Source organism: Miniopterus schreibersii, assembly GCF_964146895.1.
Source record: "Miniopterus schreibersii genome assembly, chromosome: 12".
Classification (NCBI taxonomy): Eukaryota; Metazoa; Chordata; class Mammalia; order Chiroptera; family Miniopteridae; genus Miniopterus; species Miniopterus schreibersii.
This window is the reverse complement of record NC_138112.1, coordinates 33,234,038-33,256,120: the sequence shown is the minus strand read 5'-3', so window position 1 is coordinate 33,256,120 and position 22,083 is coordinate 33,234,038. Positions and strand designations below refer to the sequence as shown.

Here is a 22,083-nt window from a genome sequence, read left to right as displayed (position 1 = left end):
TTAAAGGGCTTGGCTCATAGTAGATGCTCAATAAATATTTGTTGGCTTGATGGATGGGTGAGTAGGTGAATCAGTGACTCTGAATGGATGGGAGGATGGATGGTAAGTGAATTTATGAGTTGGATATTGGTGTGTGGATGGGTGAATGGGTCAGTAGGCGGGTGGGTGGGTAGATGGATGGACAAATGGGTACAGATGGACAGAGAGGTGGTAGGGTGGATGAGTATATCAGTGAGTATTTGAAAAGGTGGGTGGATAATAATTGACTCAGGTTTCTGACTTGCAGTTTGTCCTCAGGCCAGCCTCAGCTTCCTTGCACTTCAAATAAGAGAGTTGTAAGGCTCTCAGAGCCTGAGGGCAATGCTGGCCCTGCAGAGGGTTCACCTTGGCTTTTGAGTTACCAGAGTAACACCTCATTCTCAGTTACTCTGGTTCTGGGTCTGGGAGTTCAAGGTGGGGGATGGACTGGTACTGATGATAAAACCAGCCGGTCTCAAGGGAACACAATGGAAGGAGGCGGGTCTGAGAGGCTTTTCCCAATGAAGGACAGGCCTGGGAGGTCAGGGGCTGGGAATAGGCTCAGGTTCACCACTCTGAGTTTCTTCATTTTTGAAATGGGACTGCTCACCCCACTGGACTATTATGAGGGGAAATGACATACTATTCACACACAGCTATTTTGAACTGCCAAGTGCTGAATCTGTGCAGGCACAATCACTCTTGTCCTGCACTGTGCCATCTCCCTTTGAGGAGCAGTGTCAGCTGAGGCCCAACAAGCGGGTGGGCCCCAATGTGGGGTAAGGCAGTGGACCCGGCCTCAGGGTGTTAGGGAAGGAGCCCACTTCCTCCAAGTCCCTCCCTCCCTGTGACCTGCTCTGTCTCTGGCAGGAGTTGCCCAAGTATCTCCGAGGCTACCACAAGTGCACGCGGGAGGAGGTGCTGCAGCTGGGGGCGCTGATCTACAGGGTCAAGTTCGAGGAGGACAAATCCTACTTCCCCAGTATCCCAAAGCTGCTACGGGAGCTGGTGCCCCAGGACCTCATCCGGCAGGTCTCGCCTGACGACTGGAAACGGGTGAGCACGGAGTTGGCAGTGGGAATAAAGTCCCCCACAATGGGTCTCTGGATACCCCAGGGGCCAAGGGTGCAGATGTTGGCCAACAGCCAACAGCCCAGGGAAGTCTCCGGTGGCCCTGTGTGTGATAAGGTCACCCTCCCATTCCCTCTCCACGCGCTTTAGTCTCCAGTCTTTTGGGCAAAGGATGTGCTGGCCACTTCGCAATAATTTTTCCTGTCCTGTTTACCATGTTTACCATGGTGTCCTGACTTTACTTGATATTCTTTGGCCTGTTTGCTTGGGAGGGCAGGAATCCATTAACTGGGGTAAGGGGGTAGCCCCTCATGGCCTCCAGGACCCCCTCCTATGCCTGGCTCTCCAAGACCCATGACAGCTGCTGACAGCTCAGATGGGGCGGGAGGGGCGGGGAGAGGACCCTGACGCCCCTTCCCCTGCAGTCCATCGTCGCCTACTTCAACAAGCACGCGGGGAAGTCCAAGGAGGAGGCCAAGCTGGCCTTCCTGAAGCTCATCTTCAAGTGGCCCACCTTCGGCTCAGCTTTTTTCGAGGTGAAGGTACGCCGTGGGTGGCTCCTCAGAGAGGAGTAAGGAGGCAAGGAGGGGGTACGAGAAGGCACAGAGCCCCCTTCCCAGGACTGTGGGAGCCAGCGATGGCCTCTGCTGCCTGCCCTGCAAGGAAACTGAGGAAAGCCCCTCGGACTTGCCTCAGCCAGGTGTCTCAGCTAAGTGCTGAGCCCAGACTCAGTCCTGGGGCAGAAAGGGACAAGAGCTCACCCTGGCAGGAGAAGCAGATGTATAAACAGGTCAGAAGTATGGAGGATAATCTGCGGGGAGCTCTTGTCAAGGTGGCAGAGCCAGGGAAGCTCACTGAGACTGTAAAGGCTAGGCGGCTTCCTGGAGGAGGCAACACCTGAGCTTTCCAGGGAGATTCTGGGGAGACCGTTCCTGGCAGATAGCCTGAGCATAGACCCAGAGGTGTGAGAGCTCAGGCCGGGGCAAAAGGAGCAAGTGGGTAAGTGTGGCTGGATGTAGGGTAAGAGGTGAACAGATTGTCGTGAGAGGCAGGTTGGCAAGAGGCGAGGGGTTTTTCCTGCAGGTGGTGGCCAGCCTTGGAGACTTCTGAACAAGAATAATGGGACCAGAGCTTCGCTCTGACTGCAGGGCGAGGGGTGGGTCTGGATGGAGAGGAGAGGATGACCTGCCACACCTAGGATGGGAGGCCTTCGAGAAGCCAGGCTGTGCACAGAACAGAGGGGCAGAGAAGTAGCTGGAGGCAGGTGTAAGGTTCCAGGAGGGTTTTTAAAGATGAGAGACATTTGGGCTGCGAGAGGAGATAGAAGAGGCTCCTCGAGAAGCAGGAGAGAGGGAATGGAGCTGCTGCACGGGAGAGTGGAAGAGGGGGTCATTGGGGACCAATTCAGGGATTTGGGGTAACAGTGAGGGCCCAGCAAAGGTGGAAACTGTGAGACCATGGCAGGGCTGCCAGCTCCCTGCACCCTGGGCACCAAATAGGCAGAAGGAGAGGTCAACTTAATCCCAGCTGGGGCGTCTTCATTCCTGCCCCAAATGCACATGGTTTTCCCTGCTCTGGGTCCCCCACCTGATGGTTTTGGCTTTCTTTACTAGCAAACTACAGAGCCAAACTTCCCTGAGATCCTCTTAATTGCCATCAACAAGTATGGTGTCAGCCTCATCGATCCCAGAACCAAGGTGAGCAGTGACAGGGAAGAGCAGGCAGGGGCAGGCTACTCTGTCGGCACCTTTAACAAAAGGCCTTGCCAGTTTATATCCTCACTTCATCTGCCCCCTTGGCCACACATCTTGAGAGGCTGTGTTTGTTCTGTCTACTTCCTAACCCCTCAGCTGCTCCATCAAAATGGCTCTTCTAGAGTTACTAACCCCTTGTTACTAAATCCAGTGAAGTCTTTTAGTACTTGGCCTTTCAGCACCATCGGATGCTACCATCCACTCTCTCCTTCCCAAATGCTCTCTGCCTGTCTTGGTCAGGATGGCAGGCTGTGCTGGGGTAACTAATATTCATATTTATGGGCCAGGCAGTCCTCACCAAGGGACCAGAAGCACAGTTCTACCATGCGCACAGGAGGAGTACCACTGGACAGTTGGCGATAGGTGCCAATGACCACCGTCTTCCCCTCGGCTTCACGTGCCCCACTTTCTTGGTTTTCCACATATCTCTCTCTCCGTCATTGCTCTCAGACCTGTTCATGGGCTTCCCCTCTACCCAGGCCATAAATATTGTGTTCCCTAAGGTTCTGTCCTGTCTTCCTCTTGTCTCTTTCCTCAAACTTCCCCTGGACCGTCTTATCCAGGACCATAGCTTCAGTTCCTTTAGGCCCCCAACATTTCCAAGTCCAGTGCCGCATGCCCAACATTCTCCTGGACTTCCTTGGGTGTCCTGCCTGCTGGTCCCAACCAAGACATGGAGGGGGAAGGCCCCTGCGTCCCACAGCAGCTCCATGCAGAGCTAGCCTCTACCCTCCTACTCTTTTCCCTAGGGCCCGAGGCCCTTCTTATGGGTGATGTCTGTGGGCTGGAGCTGAGGGGAGTGAGGCCAGAGGGTCCAGGCTGTGCAGCTTCAGACTTTCTGCTCCCCTAGGACATCTTGACCACTCACCCCTTCACCAAGATCTCCAACTGGAGCAGCGGCAACACCTACTTCCACATCACTATTGGGAACCTGGTGCGCGGGAGCAAATTGCTCTGTGAGACGTCACTGGTGAGAGCTCTTCTTTCCAGGCCTGGCGGGCTCCCCTGCCTCACCTGCAGCTTCAGCTACTCTCCTAGGCCCTGGAAAAAACATGGGGAGTGTGTGGCTTGGCCTGGGGTCAGGATCAAGGGTCAGGTTGGGATCAAGATCAGGTCAGTTTGAGGCTCAGCTTTAGGTCTGGGGGAAGGGGCTAATCTGGGGCTGAGGAGCAGACCCCTCCTTCAATAACTATTGTTTGAGTGCCTTCAGTACCTTGGGATTGAGCCTTCATTCCCTGAGTTCAACAGTAAAACCATTAGCAAGGAGGCCTCCTGAACTGGGCTCAATTTCCAAGGCATAGCTCACCTGGTAGCTCCTTTAGAATCACTCTTGGAAGTAGGCATCCAGGATTTGAGGGACCCACAAGCGAGGGCCTTAATGTGGGGTCTCAACAGCTTAGAACCTTAGACATCTGGATGGGTGGATAGAACCCCTCGACTGTATAGCTGGGGAGACAGCATCCAGAGCAGACCAAGACACCTTTGTCCAGGGTTCTGCCTTCTGCTGAGTTTTCTGGGAGCTGTGTTCTGCATCTGAGTGGGCTGGCCTTGTCCTTCTTTGTGCTCTGTTATCTTCTTGCCACTGTTTCCAGGGCTACAAGATGGATGACCTCCTGACTTCCTATATTAGCCAGATGCTCACGGCCATGAGCAAACAGCGGGGCTCCAGGAGTGGCAAGTGAACAGTGTGGAGATGGCACTGGCTCTGTGCCTGCACCCCAGGCAGCAGCTGGCTCAGGCCCATCAGCTACCTTTGCAGCTAGGGGAAGACCTTTGCCATCTGGGCAGGGAGGCTGGGCCAGCCAGCCACCAGTGACTGCGTCAGCTTGGACTCTGGCCTGCCTTCCAGTGAGGTGGCCTTGCTGGGATGCAAAACACCCCTCAAACCACCTGAGGCTCCTGGGCTGGATGTTGTCCTGGCTTGTTGTGGCCTTCCCAGTTGTAAGAGCCTGTGCTCCATGCGTGCTTTTCTCATCTCAGACCAGCCCTGCCATGTGACCTCCTTTGGCTTTCAGTGCACCACTGGGACTCGGAATCAAGAGGACAACTTAGGTCTTCATACTGGGAGCAACCAGACCAAACAGACTGAATCAAGAATATTCTGAGACCTAAGGGACCAAACTAGTTTAATTCCCCTAAGTCCAGGATTCTCAGCTTGGGGAGGAGACAGACCACTTTTATATATTGCAGTGTGAGTGCTGAGCCCCTGCTTTCCTGATCACCTCAGGACATAAAGCATGTGTTTCACCTTCTGGCCCGAGAGTGTCTTTGTTGAGGGAATGAGAGGAGGAGGGAAAGAGTATGTGGGGACAGGGCCCTGTGTGTGTGTGTGTGTGTGTGTGTGTGTGTGTGTGTGTGTGTGATCTGTTTAACGCTCTCCTTGGCCTATATGTAAAGGAGGGTTTGGGGGTAGGTGTGCCTGAGCCCAAGGGGTGATTGAAAGAGACTTAAAGGAACTGGCGGAGACAGGGGCAGATTGCAGAGAAACGCTGGACATTAGCCTGGGAGGTGAGGACCTAAGTGTGCATGGGCAGGAAGTCAAGGAGAGACTGCCTTCTGAGCCTTAACAGAGCCAGTGAAGCCAGAGTGGCCCTTGTATCCCACCAGAAACATCTCCTTGGCTCATCAAGAAACCACTGACAACCCCAAGAACAACTCTGCCTTGGGTTAAATCCTTACATCTGGTGGGTGCCTATAAAATGCTGTCACCAGGAAGGAACAGCCAGGTTGGCTATGACCTGGGCAGATCTGAGGGTGGGGGCTTCAGACAAGGAAGGTGTGATTTGGGGCTGTGGCTGGGAATGAGTGCCTAGAGAAGTGACAGTGGAGAATCCCCTTGAAGTGGGTGTGCTTGTGACCTGCCTCAGGGTTCCCTGATACTCCGGCAGAGCCAAGTCCTGCTTTCCTCACACATCCATGTGTCTAGTGTCATCTGCACCTAGGTGCCTAAGCAGCTGCCTGTGGGAGGGGGTGGGGCTGGTTGTGGAAATGGAGGTCTCAAACCCCTGCTTTCTGGGGTAGTCATGTTGCTGTCAAAGACCTCTCTGTCCCCACAATGGTTACATGACTCCAAAGTCAGCCCACGATGAATCTGAACCATGACCTGGGCAGGTCTGAGGATGCTGCAGGTCTGCCCCTACACCATCATCACAGAGATGGGGATACTGAGGCCCAGAGAAGAAGTGTGTATAGGTGCTGGTCACCTAGTGGAACTCAATCCACCGCTTCTAACTTTGGGCTCCCAGACAGAAGGAGCTCCAGATGCTTGTTCTAAGCTCTAGTTTCCCTTCAAGGACAAAGGCCATTCGGTGTGCATGGGACTATGCCCATCATTCCACTGGGGAATCAGCCAACAGCAAGCTATTAGAAAGCACCCCACTTCACACTAGATCACAAAAAGTGCATGTGGGATAAAATGTTTGCCCCCAACTCATGCCCAAGTTACCTCTCATTTTCTGACTCAGGATGGCATCACTCTTGCACTCCTTCCCTAGTCTTGGTCAGCCTGAGTCATCACAGAAGGGTCCAAAGAACACCAGTTACCTTCTGCATCGATGAAAGGTTGCCTTTATTTACATGCTGATGTTCACCACAGCTGCCGCGTTAGCAGGGAATACAGTAAGGGTGCAGATGAGACAAGCCCTGTGTCACCCAGAGAACAACCAGCTCCAGCTCCAAAACCACAACAGCTGTTTCTCTCTTGCCTATACCCGGGAGTTGCACCCTTTATAGAAAGTCTAGACCAGAACATTCTCCGTAGAACCTCAAATGCTCTTTTGCCCTCCTTTCTTGACCACTCCCCATCACTGCCTTTAGGCACAGAGAGGAAACAGAAGAAAGGGGCAAGATGTGGCTAATTCTTATTTGAAGACAGCCCAGAGGAGGGGGGAATGCTGGATGCGGCGGAAAACATAAAACAGGATCATTGGGAGTATTCAATAGTAGGGGTCCTTTTGGGTTGTGTTTCAGGGTAAGGGACCTCTGTGGAGGAAACTGCTGGTCCCTTTGCCTTCTGATACTGCAGTATGGAGGGTGGTCTCTCTGTTGGCCTCCTACGTGGGTACTTGGGTGGGTTCAAAGGCCTCCGTAACGGGCACCGGTTGTGTAACATTTTCTGTAGCAGGCGTGGTGGTTTCCTGGACTGGCTGTGCTCCTCTGGCTTGGAGGCTTTCAGTATCTGTGGTATAGAAAAGACAAAAACACAGACTCCTCAAATGTCACTTCCCCAATCTCTGCTGGTCATGTGGTGAAATCCTAGTCATCTTCAAAACGTTAATCCCTCACTTACCATCTCAGGTTCTTTCTCCCTGCTTCTCCCTATCCCAGACTCTGCAAACTTTATCATGGTCCTCCAATTCAGCATGGCGCTGGAATTGAAGGGTCTACTGTGTGAGGGTCTAGCTCCCCTCAGGAGACAGAAATTGATATCTTCTTAAAGTTCATGCATTTCACAACCATTGTTTTAAAAATGAACACAATAAAAACAAAGAGAAAAAAAGAAAAGAAAAAGAAATAAAATGAACACTCCTCTGTTAGAATAGGAGTTTTCTATGGTGAGAGACTTTGTCTTGCTTGCCACTACATACACAGCGCTGTCACACAGTAAGTACTCAATAATTTTTATCTAACTGACTGATAGAAAAAAATAGAAGGTGGAGGCATCTTCTAGCAATGGAGCTAGGCACCTGATTCTTAAGACTAATTAAAAACTGGATAATATACAAAACCAAGAAAGCACCTTAAATTATATAAGAATTTACAATAAGGGAGGAACTGTGGGGCCAAAATCTAGAAGAAAGTGAGAATCCAAAGCAGTAAGCCCAGAACTCAGTTATTTTTTACCCTGAATGCAACTTCAATCTGGAAGAAACAGCTGCACACATGAGCTTTATCTTTTGTTAGCTTCACAGGAGGAAGGAGATTTTTTATTGCTCTTAAGTTGAATTTGTAGGTCAACTGAATTTTAGGACAACAAATACTGTAATACTAGGTTTTCTAATTCATGAATGTGGTATATTGCTCCATTTATTTGGGTCTTCTTTCTCTCAGCAAACATTTGTAGTTTTCAGTTTTATGTTGTTATAAATGCTATTTAAAATATTTTAAATTTCCAATTACTCATTGCTAATATAAAGACATACCATTGATTTCTCTGTATATTGACCTTATATCCTGAGACACTGCTTAACCCACTTATTATTTCCAGTAGGCTTGTTTGTTGTTTGATTCCTTAGAATTTTTTTTTATTCAAAATATTACAGATGTTCCCTTTTTTCCCCATTGCCCCCTTCCACCCCACACCCACTCCCCACCCCAGGCCTCTACCACACTATTGTCTGTGTCCATGGGTTGTGAATATATGCATATAAATTCTTTGATTATTCTCTCCCCGCCACCCCTCCATCCCCACCTCCCTCTGAGATTCCTCAGTCTGTTCCTTGCTTCTGTGTCACTGAATCTGTTTTGTTCATTAGATTATTGTGTTTAGATTCCACATATAAGTGAGATCATGTGATGTTTGTCTTTCTCTGCCTGACTTATTTCGCTTAGCATAATACTCTCTAGGTCCATCCATACTGTCCCAAAGGGTACGAGATCCTTCTTCTTTACAGCTGCGTAGTATTCCATGGTGTGAATGTCCCACAGCTTTTTTATCCACTCATCTACTGATGGGCACTTGGGCTGTTTCCAGATCTTAGCTATTGTAAACTGCACTGCTATGAACATAGGGGGGCATATATTCTTCCTGATTAGTGTTTCAGGATTCTTAGGATATGTTCCTAGCTCAGCGTTGCTAATCATCAGAGAGATGCAAATTAAAACCACAATGAGGTATCACTTCACACCTGTCAGAATGGCTGCCATCAACAAATCAACAAATGACAAGTGCTGGTGAGGGTGTGGAGAAAGCAGACCCCTGGTACACTGCTGGTGGGAATGCAGACTGGTGCAACCACTATGGAAAACGGTATAGAGGTTCCTCAAAAAATTAAAAATGGAGCTGCCTTTTGAACCAGTGATCCTTAGAATTTTTTAATGTAAATAATCATATTGCAAATCAGGAGTTTTATTTCTTCCTTTATGCCTGTCATTTATCTTATTAAACTGGCTACAATCTCCAGCACAGTGCTGAATAGAAGTGGTAAGAGCAGTATCCCTGCCTTATTTCTGATCTTACAGGGGAAATATTCACTACTTCACCATTAAAAATGATATTGGCAGTAGGTTTTTATAAATATACTTTATCAGATTGAGGAAATTTAATCCCTATTTTTAGTTTGCCCAGAACATTTATCATAAGTGGGTGTTGACCTTTGTCAAATATGCTTTTGCTACTTTAATATGGGATTATATTTATTAATTTTGAAATGATATATCCATCTTGAAAGGATATAAACTTTACTTGCTCATGATGTATTACCTTGTTTACATTGATGGATTCAATTTGCTAATATTTTGTTAAGGATTTTTATGTTTAAATTTGTGAATGATATTGATCTGTAAATTCAGTTCTTATAATGTCTTTGTGAAGTTTTATATGAGGGTATTGCTGGCCTCAAAAATCAGCTGGGAAGTGTTTCTTCCTCTTGTGTTTTTTTTTTCTGAGTTGGTATAAGATCAGTATTATTTCTTCTTCTTTTTTTTAGTTAATCCTCACCAGAGGATATTTTTTCCCCATTGATTTTTAGAGAGAGGGGAAGGGAGGGTGGGAAAGGGAGAGAGAGAAAGGGAAACATTGATGTGAGAGAGACACACTGATTGGTTGCTTGCTACATGCACCCCAAGCAGGGCTGGGGATCGAACCTGCAACCCAGGTACATGCCCTTGACTGGGAATTGAACCTGTGACCCTTCGATGTGCAGGCCAATGTTCTAACAACTTAATCACACTGGCCAAGGCTGTTCGTATTATTTCTTAAATATGTGAATAACCAGTGAAACTCTTTGGGCCCCAACTTTTCTTTCTGGTGAGGTTTTTGATATTTGATTCTGATAGTGGGTTATTGCAAATTTCTGTTTCTTTTCCTGTCAGTTCTGGTAAGTTATATATTTTAAGGAATGTTCTCCTTCATTTAATTTGTCAAATTTAATGACATAAAAATGTTAATAATTTTCCTTTTTAAGTCTAGGATCTGGAGGGATATTCCCTCTTTTATTCATCATTAATTATATTGGCAACCTGGCAACCTCTCTCTCTCTCTCATCTTTCTAAGAGTTTATCAATTTTATTAAACTTTTCAAAGAACCAACTTTTCACTTTTTTCATTTTTCTCTATCTTTTCTATTTTATTGATTACTGCTATATTTAGTATTTCCTTTCTTTTACTTGGGGAAAAATGTACTCTTCTCTTTATAGATTCTTAAGGTAGAAACTTAATATTAAACCTTTCTTTCTTCTAACTTTGAAGTTACAAATTTTCATCTAAGTCCTGCTGTTGTGTATGCATTATCCTTTAGTTAAAAATATTTAATATCTAATTTCCCCTGTGATTTATTCCTTGATCAATGGGATGTTTAAAAATACATTAACTTCTAGTATTTAGAGGCTTATCTAGATATTTTATTAATATTTGTTTTTAATTTAAGTTTGTTGTGGTCACAGAACATACTCTGTAAAATTCCAGTCTTTTGAAATTTATTTATTGAGACTTGTTTTATGGCTTGTCATCTGGTCTATTTTGGCAAATATGGCATGTACATTTGAAAATATTGTATATTCTTCCAGTTGTTGGGGATTTTTATGTCAATGTGATTGAAACTGTCGTTTAGATTTCTATATCCTTTCTGATTTTATTTTGTGTGTGTGTGCTTATTTGTGCTTTCAAGTACTGAGACAGTACTTATAAAATCTCCAACTATGAATTCTCTTTCAGATTTGTTTTGTGGTTTGAAGCTCTTATATTAAGTGCAAACACAGTTTTATTTGTAATGCATTCCTGATATACTGATCTTTTCATCATTATGAAATCTATCTATTTCCACTAATGTTCCATGTTTTCAGGTATATATTTTTCCAGATATTGTTTCTTATGCTGATTGTCTGCATGACATCATTTCCCCCATTCTTTTACTTTGACTCTATTTGTGTCTTTGTATTTTAAGTATTTCTTCTGTAGACCACATATAGTTGAGCCTTACTTTTTTCCTATCTATTTGACAATCTCTACTTTTGATTTGAGTATTTGGCTCATTTATATTTAATGCAATTAATAAAATGGTTGGATTTGTGACTACCATGTATCAACTTGTTGTCTAATGTTCTTTCTGTTATTTTGCTTCTTTTGTTCTCCTTTTCCTGAATCCATCTGCTATGAGATATATTATTTTGCTAGCTTTGAAAAAGCAAGTTGCCATGTAGCTAGAGGGCCATATAGCTAGAACCTGAAGGTGAATTCTAGGAGCTCAGAGCAAAACCCTGGCATCAGTGATCAAGAACAGGGATAATTACAGTCCTACAATTGTAAGAAACTAAATTCTGCCAAAAACAAGAAAGAATGGAAGAGGAATCTTAAGTTTCAGCCCAGGCCAACTCCTTGATTTTAGCTTGGTGAGACTCTAAAGAGAGGACCCAGCTAACCCATGCCTAAATTCCTGGCCCACAGAAACTGTGAGTGATTAATTTGTGTTGTTTCAAGCTGCTAGATTTGTGGTAATTTGTTACACAGCAATAAAAAATGAATATATATTGCAAAAGAATCTAAGCACAGAAATTAGTCTAAAAATAAAAATGAACAGTCTCAGTAACCTATAGGATAATATAGATTACTATAACTGTCTAACATATGTGTAGTTGGAATACCAGAAAAAGGGTAGAGACAAAAAAATATATTAAAATAAAAACTAAAATTGTATCCAATTTGATGAAAATATACTCTGACTGATCTAAGTAGTTCAGCAAACCCCAAGCATGATAGAAACACACACACACACACACACACACACACACACACATGCACACACATTCATGTACACCAACGTAAACCATAATCAAATTACTGAAAACCAGTAACAAAAGAAACAATCATAAAAAGCAGTCAGAGATCCAAGATGGCAGTGGATTGAGTGGTAGCTACACCAACACTCTCCCAGGACCAAACTGGGATTACAACTATAATATAGAAAAAACACTCTGAATAATCAACTGCAACTGAAGACTAACTGGGGAGCACCCTCGTAACCAAGGAGGAAAAGTGAAGACTGCGTAGAGACTGGTACTGTCTGGGGTCCCACAGGCAGCAGCTGAAGGTCTGGAGGGATATCTCAGCTGTTGGGAGTTCCCACTGAGAACTCTGGGGTCTAAACCACAAGCTGGGTTCCCAAGACCAGAGCACCAGAACTGAGAAAGGTGCCCACATAACATATGGCTGTGAAAAGCAGTGGGATTTCTGTCTTCCAGGGAAAGATGGCTGGAAATGCAGGCACCTTCTTAAAGGGCCAAAACACAAATTTTCATGTGCAGCCACACACCTTGGGCTCTGGTGGAGGCAGAGTGGACTGGAGCTGTGAGGGGAGAATCCAGGGGGTCTAGCTGGGGGAAAATATCTCAGAGGTTGCCCATTTGGACCCCCATGCTGAGTCATTTCCCCATATGGCAGAGGACATCTTTCTGAGGCAGACATTTACCTTCCAAGTAGCTTTTGCCTGGGAGGGAAGCAATTGCCCCACCCTGCTGGAAAACCTATCACCTCACCCCATGGAGTTTCTACAGCCTGAGGCTCCTTAAGAGACTGAATAACAGCCTCTGGGTGCAAGGCCAGTCACAAATAGTGTCTGACACTGGCCTGCACCAGAGACCATCCAAAAGACTGGGAGTCCTAGCAGATCTACCTAATACATAGAAACAAATCCAAACAGGCAGCCAAAATGGGGAGACAAAAAAAACAAGCCCCAAGTACAAGAACAAAACAATTCTTCAGAAGATGAGCTAAGTGAAATGGAGATAAGCAATCTATCAGATATAGAGTTCAGAATACTGATCATAAAGATGCTCAACAGCATGAAAAAAGATATGGAAACTATGAAGGAAATTAAGGATGACATAGTAAAAATTAAAAAAAAAACACTGGAAGGAATGAACAGCAGATTAAAGGAATCTGAGAATCAGATCAGTGAATTAGAAGACAGGGTAGAAAAAAATCAATCAGAGAACCAAAAAGAAAAAAACAATTAAAAAACAGGAGGACAGTCTAAGGGAGCTGTGAGACAACATGAAACATAATAATAGTCACATCATAGGGGTGCCAGAAGAGGTCAAAAGTAAGCAAGGGTTAGAGAACCTGTTTGAAGAACTAATGGCAGAAAACTTCCTTAACCTGGTCAGGGAAAAAGTCACACAAGTTCAGGAGGCACAGAGAGTCCCAAGCAAGAAGAACCCAAAGTGGCCCACACCCAGACACATCATAATTAAAATGGCAAAAATTCAAGACAAAGAGAGAATCTTAAAGGCAGCAAAAGAAAAGCAAGTTGATACCTACAAAGGAGCTCCCATAAGGCTGTCAGATGATTTCTCATCAGACACTCCACAGGCCAGAAGGGAATGGCATAAAGTATTCAAGTAATGCAAAACAAGGATCTGAAACCAAGACTACTCTATACACCAAGGCTATCATTCACAAGAGATGGTGAAATAAAGAGCTTTCCAGACAAAAAAAGGCTAAAGGAATTTATCACCACCAAACAAGCATTTCAAGAAATGTTAAAGGGTCTGCTGTAATAAGAAGTTGAAATAGAGAGAAAGAAAAACATAGGCATAAAGAAGTAAAATGGCAAGAGATAAGTACCTATCAATGATAACCTTAAACATAAATGGATTAAATGTCCCAATCAAAAAACATAGGGTAGCAGAATGGATAAGAAAACATGACCCAAATATATGCTGTCTACAAGAGACCCACCTCAGAACAAAAGACTCACACAAGCTGGGGGGAAAAACAAAAACCCTTCTGGAGGACTTTGAAGGAGAGATCGACAGCAATACAGTCATAGCAGGGGACTTTAACACCCCACTGACTTTACTGGATAGATCCTCCAGACAAAAAAATCAACAAGGACACAGTAGATTAGATGGATTTAGTTGACATTTGCAGAACATTCCACCCCAAAGCTGCAGAGTATACATTCTCCTCAAATGCACATGGGACATTCTCAAAGATAGACCACATGTTAGGACACAAAACAAGTCTTCACAAGTTCAAGAAGACTGAAATCATATCAAGCATCTTCTTGGACATTTACACCATGGCATACTATGCAACTGTAAAAAAGAAGGATCTCTTACCCTTTGAGACAGCATGGTGGGACCTGGAGAGTATTATGCTAAGTGACATAAGCCAGTCAGAGAAAGACAAGTGTCAGATGGTCTTACTCATATGTGGAATCTAATGAACAAAATAAGCTGATAAACAAAATAGATCTGGAGACACAGGAAGCATGGAACAGACTGAAAAATCTCAGAAGGAATGCAGGGAATCTCCTAGGATCCAGGAGATTGCAGTTCGATTCCCAGTCAGGGCACATGCCGGGGTTGCGGGCTTGATCCCCAGTCAGGGGACGAGCAGGGGGCAGCCAATCAATGATGACTCTTTCGTTGATGTTTCTCTCTCTCTCCCTTTCTCTCTCTGAAATCAATAAAGATATATTTTTTTTAAAAGGATATATTATAAGTAGAGGAACAAAGATAAGAAAATGAAAAACCTATTTCTATCTTGGGAGACTTTTCATAAGAAACTATGTAAGACATAAGACAAAGGATTGACTTCTTTAAAGTGCTGAAAAATATATCCCAAAGCTAGAAAGGTACTGAATATCTTCTGGTGGCAGCTGCAGTACATGCCCATCCTGGAGTGGTTGTGGTGCAAGAGGTGACATTGTGCTTAATGTTGAGGGCTCTATTCCCCTAACCTGAATGGGCCTAGACTGAGGTTTTAGATTCTGTCCAGTCTTCCTTGTTCCTTTGAGGATTCCAAACTTGGTCTTGCACCTTCTAGGTTTTTCTTGGAAGTACTCAGTCTTTTGATACCCTTTCTTTCTGTTTAGATCAGGCAAAACTGGTTTATGCAACAGGCAACTAAAAACTCTTAAACAGGAAAAAAACTCAACTTATTTTCTATTCACTTTCTCTATCATCATTTTAACATGGTGAGGTATTGAGGTCAAGCTGAGTATTTTTTCTAAGGCATTATAGCCACTTCCTTCATTCAATGTATACATATCTTCAAATTTTCTTTCAAAACTCCTCGCACATCCACAATTTCCTCACCATTTCCATGTTCTTTTCATTTTTTGGCTCAGTTTCAGTTATGGGCTCAATTATGTGCCCTCCAAACTTGGGGTTGAAGCTTTAACCCCAGTGTCTCAAAACCTAAACTATACTTGAAGATAGAGCCTTTAAAGAGCTGATTAAAATGATGTCATAAGGGTGACCATAATCCAATTTCATTGAAGAAGAGAAAATTTGGAGACAGAGACATTGAAGATGTGTGTGCGTGCAGAGTAAAGTCTGTGTGAGGACACAGCAAGAAGGTGGCTATCTCTGCAAGCCAAGGACAGGGGGCTCAGAAAAAACTAAACCTGCTGACACACTGACCTTGAATTTCTAGCCTCCATAAGTGTGAGAAAATAAATTTCTGTTGCTTAAGCCACCAGCCTACTGAAGATCATAAGATATCTGGAATACAGGCTTCAGTCTTCTTAACAGCCAGTACAGTGATCTCCTTAATATCCATGTAAGTCAAAGTTACTTAAGAACTCTTTTCCCTTCAAGAGATTTGGGCAATCTTGGTTTGAACCTTCAGTTTCACAGTATGAAAGCCCATTGCCTTCCATTTAATTTATTCACATTTCTGAACTTATTTTTTCAGAGTTCCTGTGGATCCATTCCTGACTCTGAGTATTGTATCATTCAATCATCCACCACTGGTCCATAGCATCTCAGGATCTTCACCACTGTCCACAAGAAATTAAATTAATTCATGAGCCTGTGACTATAACAAGTTAAGGCTCCAGGAGCTGTGAAAGAAAATTATATCAGGTACTGCACAGTCCTCTGCCTTCTAATTGGTTTTTCCTTTGACACTGAACTGGCTTCCCAAACCAATAATGATGTGATTATCACAACATTTTGAAAGTTAAATCTAGCTTCCCTTTCCCTTACTGGGTCTATCTTCCTTCCTCACCCCTGGAGTTCTTCTGCTGAATAATAAGTCATTCTGTTAGTCCATCCTTGTACATAGAAATCAAGTATATTGCTCCCTCATTTGAAACTCATTTGCATCTCCTGACTGCTTATATGCAGAGCCTAGACTCTAGTTCAGGACTTCAGGATCCTTGCTGCCCCCCACCCTCCAACACACATTACCCAAAACAGAAGCTCAATAAAGCACATTCAGTCCTAATTGGCATGGAAGCCTCTCTGTCCTGAACCTGGTGCCTGGCCCAATGGTGTCAACTGCTGTACTTTTGTCTGCTTCCTTGCTGTTCTCTGTGGGCCAACACTCTGCTCTCTTGGGCCACCCTCCATTTTTCAGCTTTCTTCAGCACCTCTCAAGGTGCCTGGCACAAAGTGAAAACTCAAGAACTGCATGATGAATAAATAAATGAAGAAATGAAAAAACACAGACCATGTTCAACAGCTTTCAAGGAGTCTCATTGCTTAGAAAATGAAGTCCAAAATGAAGCCTTGTCTCAAGGGTCCTCCAAAATCTGTGCCCAGCTACATACACTTCCCAACTTCTCCCTAGTCCCCACCCTTCAATTTCCTGGACTCCTTCAGCACTGTCAGAGACATGGAAAGCAGACCCCGTGTCCTGGGAGCAATGGGTAGGAGTGGGGTAGACCCCCAACTTCACCTGAGTAACTGCTGGTGCTTTCGAAGACTTTTTCTTTTTGGTTCTCTCTCCACCTGGAAGGAAGAAGACTAACCATGAGCCTTGGAGACTTTTTCCAAAAATCAAAATAATCCAAGGCAGTAGCCAGAAAAGAAACATTATCCAGTAAAATTCTCACGTAAGCAGAGGATTTGTACTTTTCCCCTTTAAAGGATAACTCACAAGTGAAGAAATGATGGGCATGGTGAGGTCTACACAACCACGGTCTCCTCTAGCTAAAATTCTTCTACCAGGATGTTTCCCCTCCCACCTTGAACCCTGCAATCCTGTAGGATTTGCCTGGCAGAGATTCTCAAATGTCATTTTTCTGGGCAGAAAAAGACTACCGCCTAGAAAAGGACAGTGATTTTCCCAGGTCCCCCAGCAACTAAGGGGCAAATCCAGGGCTAAAACCCAGGCTCCCAGGTTTGTGAACTTGCTGTTTACACAGCATCCCGCTATGCCCAGTTTTGTGGAAGGTGGGAAGATGGAGGTCCTTGTTCTGGACAGCCTTTGACCCCTGTCCTCCCCCATGTGATCCACATAGAATCTGTGGTAACAGGCTTTAACTGAGCATTAGTGACAGTCCTTATCCTTAGAATGTCTTGTGCTGAGGAGGAGGAGGGGTGTGATGAGCTGCAGGCAGCATATGAAGAAATGAAGAGTTCAGATGATTAACCCTGTCTTCCTGAGAACGTCCCATGAGGGATGGATTACAGGAAGAGTGTTTAATTGTTTTTACTCAGCTTCCCATAGAACCACATACTTTTATTTGGGAAAAAAATCATTTAAAATTACAAACATATGCTTACCAATGAAAATAAAATATGGCAACAATGAAAGCTACAGAAATACAATCCAGGAAAAGCCAGAAGGACTTATAGTAACCTGGTGCCTGCAAAACAGAAAACAAACCACAGTCCAAGAACTTTAAATTTGGAAGGGATTTTCAGTCATATGGGCAAACTCCCTTGCTCTGCTGCCAGGGCTGGGGATGGAGTGGCAGGCCAGGGGAAAGAAGCACAGAGAATACCTGCTGCTATCCTAACAATCACCCCTTCCATGTGTGGGGGCTCTACAGGGAATGAAACTTCACACCCTTCATCTCCCTTGACCCTCAACACAGAGGCCCGAGGCAGTCCCGGAGAAGTCACGTAGCAAGTCCGCTCTGGACCCAGGACTACAGCCCAAGTTCTTGAGTTCCAGTACTCTGTGTTTTCCTGGCGTGGCTTCCCAAGCCTGGCCGTGCATCCAAATCTACCTGGGCAGCTTTCAGTAATACAGGTTTCTGGGTCTCCCTACAGAACTCAGGAGTTTGAGTTCCTGCATTTTTAACAAGCTCCCCAGGTGATGCTGAAGCAACCAGTCCATTGCCAGCATTTAGGAATCATTGTTCTCTACCGTGATGCTTCAAGTAAGCAGGATGAAATTATAATTCTCCCTCACCTAGCATGCCCCCTGCTCCACTCTCCTTGCCTGAATCGCCACATCCCAGAGCTCCACCTGCTGGGGCCTCTGGTGTGTTTTCCGATTCCCTGGTTCCATCTGCCTTCCCTCCTCTGCTCCTCCTCCTCCATGGTACTTGATGCTACTGGGGCTGGCACTTTGCGTTTTTTCCTAGGCCATTCTCCACCCTATCCCAAGGTCTTGCCTTGGACTGAATGATAATATTAATAAAAACACTAATGATCATCATCATAAGAACGACTAACAATTAATGAGCATTTATAGGAGCTAAGGAAGTGTCCTAAGCACTTTAAGGGTATTTTCACATCTAATCCCCACAACTGCCCTACTAGGCAGGTACAGTAGCAGCTCTTAACCAGCTTCCACTAAAATGAGGCCATTAATCCCCTCTGGGAAACATACTGACGCACGCTTTGGCCTGCTCCAGGATGCCCACCAGGTGAGCATCACCAAGCAACACCAAGAATAAGTTGTTCTTCCACCTCAGATGGCTTAGAACAGTTGTACTTATTGTTATAATTGCACAGTGTAATTAAAAGTTACTGAAATCTGTAAAATCCGAGTGAAAATAAATGTATGCAATGTGACCATGCTATTCCTTCCCATCAAGAGATGAAGTCTGTTTCTCTGCTCATCAACCTTGAATCTGGACTTGGCCATGTGATTTTCTTCGGCCAATGGAACATTTCCAAATACACAGTAGAATATGTGTGAGAGAAGGGAGAATGCCACATCTCCAAAATCATAGATGTCTCTGTTCTTCAGTAGCTCTCCAGTGGACTACACAGTGGGCAATATACGGGTCAGGTAGTGTACATACTCTTATTATCCCAGACTTGGAAGGCCAATCTGGACAGTCAGCTCACCATGATGTAGAAGGGGTCATCTATCTGCCTCAGGAGCTCTATGTTGTCTGTGGTCACTGAGTGTATCCTGGAGCACCAGGCCAGTGAGAAGAGCCAAGGCTCATTGACGATATATAAGTTGATGGTGATGTTAGCGGCTTTATACTCTCTGTAACAAAAACAGAACCCACAGGGGATTTAGACTTTGTCTGGTTCTCATCATCTAAAAGGGGAACAGCCACCAGGTTTGTGAAAGGCTGTTGCTTAAATCACCAGAAGCAACTGGTCCTGAAACAACTTATGACATGGCATGCAGAATGGGCTTGTGTTACATCGAGATAAAGGAATGGATTTAATACCTCTACTCCCATACCAACAGATGTTAGTAAACTGGATGGCCTAAGGAAAAGTAAAGAAAGGAAAAAGGAAAGGAAAGCCCTATTTGTAGTATTTTCTCATTTCCATGGTGTAAATACTCTGACCATAGCCAATTTCAAGCTACCACTGGTGAAACAGGTTTACACAGTTTCTGAATATTTAATAATAGGCTCTCACAAGCTGGTATGAGCCAGCACCAGCACACTGCTGGGTAGCAGCTGTACTTACTTCCATCAGAGCACTTACCACCCTCTATTCTACCTGCTCTCCTTTGGGTCTTCGTCACTTGAGTGTAAGCAAATTAAACCAAGACAGTGTCTTACTCATCTTCATATATCCAGTACCTAAAATAATACCTGCCTTCATAAACAGTAGTTGAAAGAATGAATAAATGAACTCCAATTTGGTGAGTATTTAAATTTCAAATATAAAGAATTTTTATAAACTCTGAGGGAATGAAACCCAATTTTTCCCAATACACTAAATGCCAGTGGATACTTGTGCATTGTCTACTGAGACAGGAAGAAAATAACTAGAGGAACATCTAATAATTCTAATAAGATTGCCATTTTCAGGAATTAAACTTCTCAGAAAATAAACCATGTAAGGCCTTCAAAAAATTTTTAACCCTGAGATGGTACAGCATATTGGAAAGAACCCTGTACAGCCTGGGTATGAATCTCACCTCTGTCATATACCAGCTTAGCAAGTTCTTAGGCTCATTGTATCAACTATAAAATAAAAACAATAATACCATCTTTGCAGGAGTGTTGTCAATTAGTTACCCAATACGTGTCTAAGACAATTCTACAGGTCACCTAAAGATGATAGATAGATGATAGATAGATAGATGATAGATAGATAGATAGATAGATAGATAGATAGATAGATAGATAGATAGATAGATAGATAGAGATAGATAGATAGATAGATAGATAGATAGATAGATAGATAGATAGATAGATAGATAGATAGATATAGATAAAATAGAAGTAAGGAAACAGTAGTAAAAAGCTACCTTTTTCTTTTCTTTGAAACCAACACACAAAAAACAAACATATTTTTATTTGGTAATAGTGAACAGATAGAAACTAAAATTAAAAACATAGTACCATTAACAACCATTCCAAAGAAAATTAAATAATTAGTTATCTTAACAAAGAAAGTACAGGATCTGTAAGCTGAAAAGTATAAAATATTGATGAAAGTAATCAAAGACGACTTAAATAAATGGAGAGACATATGTGTTTAAGGGCTGAAAGACTCAATACCATAGAGATGTCAATTCTCCTCAAACTGATCCACAGGCTTAATGCAATGCCCATCAAAATCCCAGCAAGGCTTTTTGTACAATTAGGCCAGCTGATTCTAAAATGTATATGGAAAGTCACAACCCCCAAATAACTAAAACAATCTTGAAAAAGAAGATAATAAATTGAGAATTACTCTACCCAATATTAAGGGTTACTAAAGAGCTACAGTAATCAAGACAGTATGGTATAAGAGAAGGGATAGACACATAGTTCAGTGGAACATAATTTAATACCCAGATATAGGCCCACGCAAATATGCCCAAATGATTTTTGATAAAGGTGCAAAAGTAATTCAATGGAATAATGAGAGTTTTTTCAACAAATGGTGCTGGAGTAACTGGACAAGCATAGGCAAAACAAACAAACAAAAACAAAAACCCTTGACCTACACCACAAAATTTATATAAAAAGTATCACAGACTTAAATATATAATATAAAACTGTAACACTTTCAGAAAAAAATAGGAGAAAAGTCTGTGATATCTAAGGGCTACACAAAGAGTTCTCAGACTTGAGATTTAAAACATGATCCATAAAAGGGGAAAATGATGTTACACCTCATCAAAATTAAAAATCTTTTGCTCTGTTGAAGACCCTGTTGAGAGGATGCTACAGACTAGCCACAGACTTGGGCAAAATATCTGCAAACCACATATCCAACAAAAGACTAGTATCTATAATATAGAAAGAACTCTCCAAAGTCAAATAAAAAAAAAATCAAGCATTCCAATTGGAAAATATATGAAGAGACATTTCACTGTGGAGGATATACCAGTGGCAAATAACACATGATAAGATGTTCACTAACCAATAGAGAATAAAAATTAAACCACAATGAGTACACATTTATCACTACACACCCATTAGAATGGCTATGATAAAAAATAGTGGAAATGCCAAAAATTCGTAAGGATGCAGAGACTTGGGAGCGTCATACATTGCTGGTAAGAATGTATAATGATACAGACCCTTTGAAAAAGTTTGAGTTTCTTATAAAGAAGTAACTGCGATAACCCTGAAATTGTATTCTTGGGCATTTATCCATAGAAATAAAAACTGTGTACACAAGAAAGGATTCTAAGATGGCAGAGAAGGAAGCACCAGGAATCTGTCTCCCCACCTAGACAACAACTGTGCTGGCAGAATCTGGCTAATGTAACTATTTTGGAACTGCAAAGTCTATTGAAGGCTTGCAACTTCCAGAGGAAGATTTGGATGGTAAGTTATCATTAACTTTGGCCAATTTCATCACTTAGCACATTAGCAGTTACCCATCCCCCATACCCTAGCTCCATGGCAGGCAGCTATGCACAAGTTCCTGGAGCAGTCTGCACACAGCCTGTGGGATCCAAGGTAGGCAGGTCTGTGATATG

General features: G+C 43.6%; 2 protein-coding genes across 4 annotated transcripts in view; one reads left to right on the top strand and one right to left on the bottom strand.

Annotated features, from left to right (window-relative positions):
• The window catches only part of MYO7A (myosin VIIA), a 64,138-nt gene extending 56,837 nt beyond the window's left edge, over window positions 1-7,301 (top strand). For 2 of the 3 annotated variants that reach the window (XM_081154843.1, XM_081154842.1), the window contains exons 43-47: window positions 889-1,074; window positions 1,515-1,631; window positions 2,703-2,786; window positions 3,694-3,813; window positions 4,436-7,301. In XM_081154843.1, the coding sequence (XP_081010969.1) occupies window positions 889-1,074; window positions 1,515-1,631; window positions 2,703-2,786; window positions 3,694-3,813; window positions 4,436-4,525 (597 nt within the window). In that variant the 3' untranslated portion in view covers window positions 4,526-7,301. The remainder of the gene's footprint in view (window positions 1-888; window positions 1,075-1,514; window positions 1,632-2,702; window positions 2,787-3,693; window positions 3,814-4,435) is intronic. The other variant, XM_081154844.1, reaches the window with a different exon arrangement.
• The window catches only part of LOC308565003 (glycerophosphodiester phosphodiesterase domain-containing protein 4-like), a gene marked incomplete at both ends in the record, with an annotated part of 64,484 nt that continues 49,166 nt past the window's right edge, over window positions 6,766-22,083 (bottom strand). The window contains 3 exons of the mRNA XM_081153760.1: window positions 6,766-7,020; window positions 18,814-18,954; window positions 19,041-19,188. Of these exons, the coding sequence (XP_081009886.1) occupies window positions 6,766-7,020; window positions 18,814-18,954; window positions 19,041-19,188 (544 nt within the window). The remainder of the gene's footprint in view (window positions 7,021-18,813; window positions 18,955-19,040; window positions 19,189-22,083) is intronic.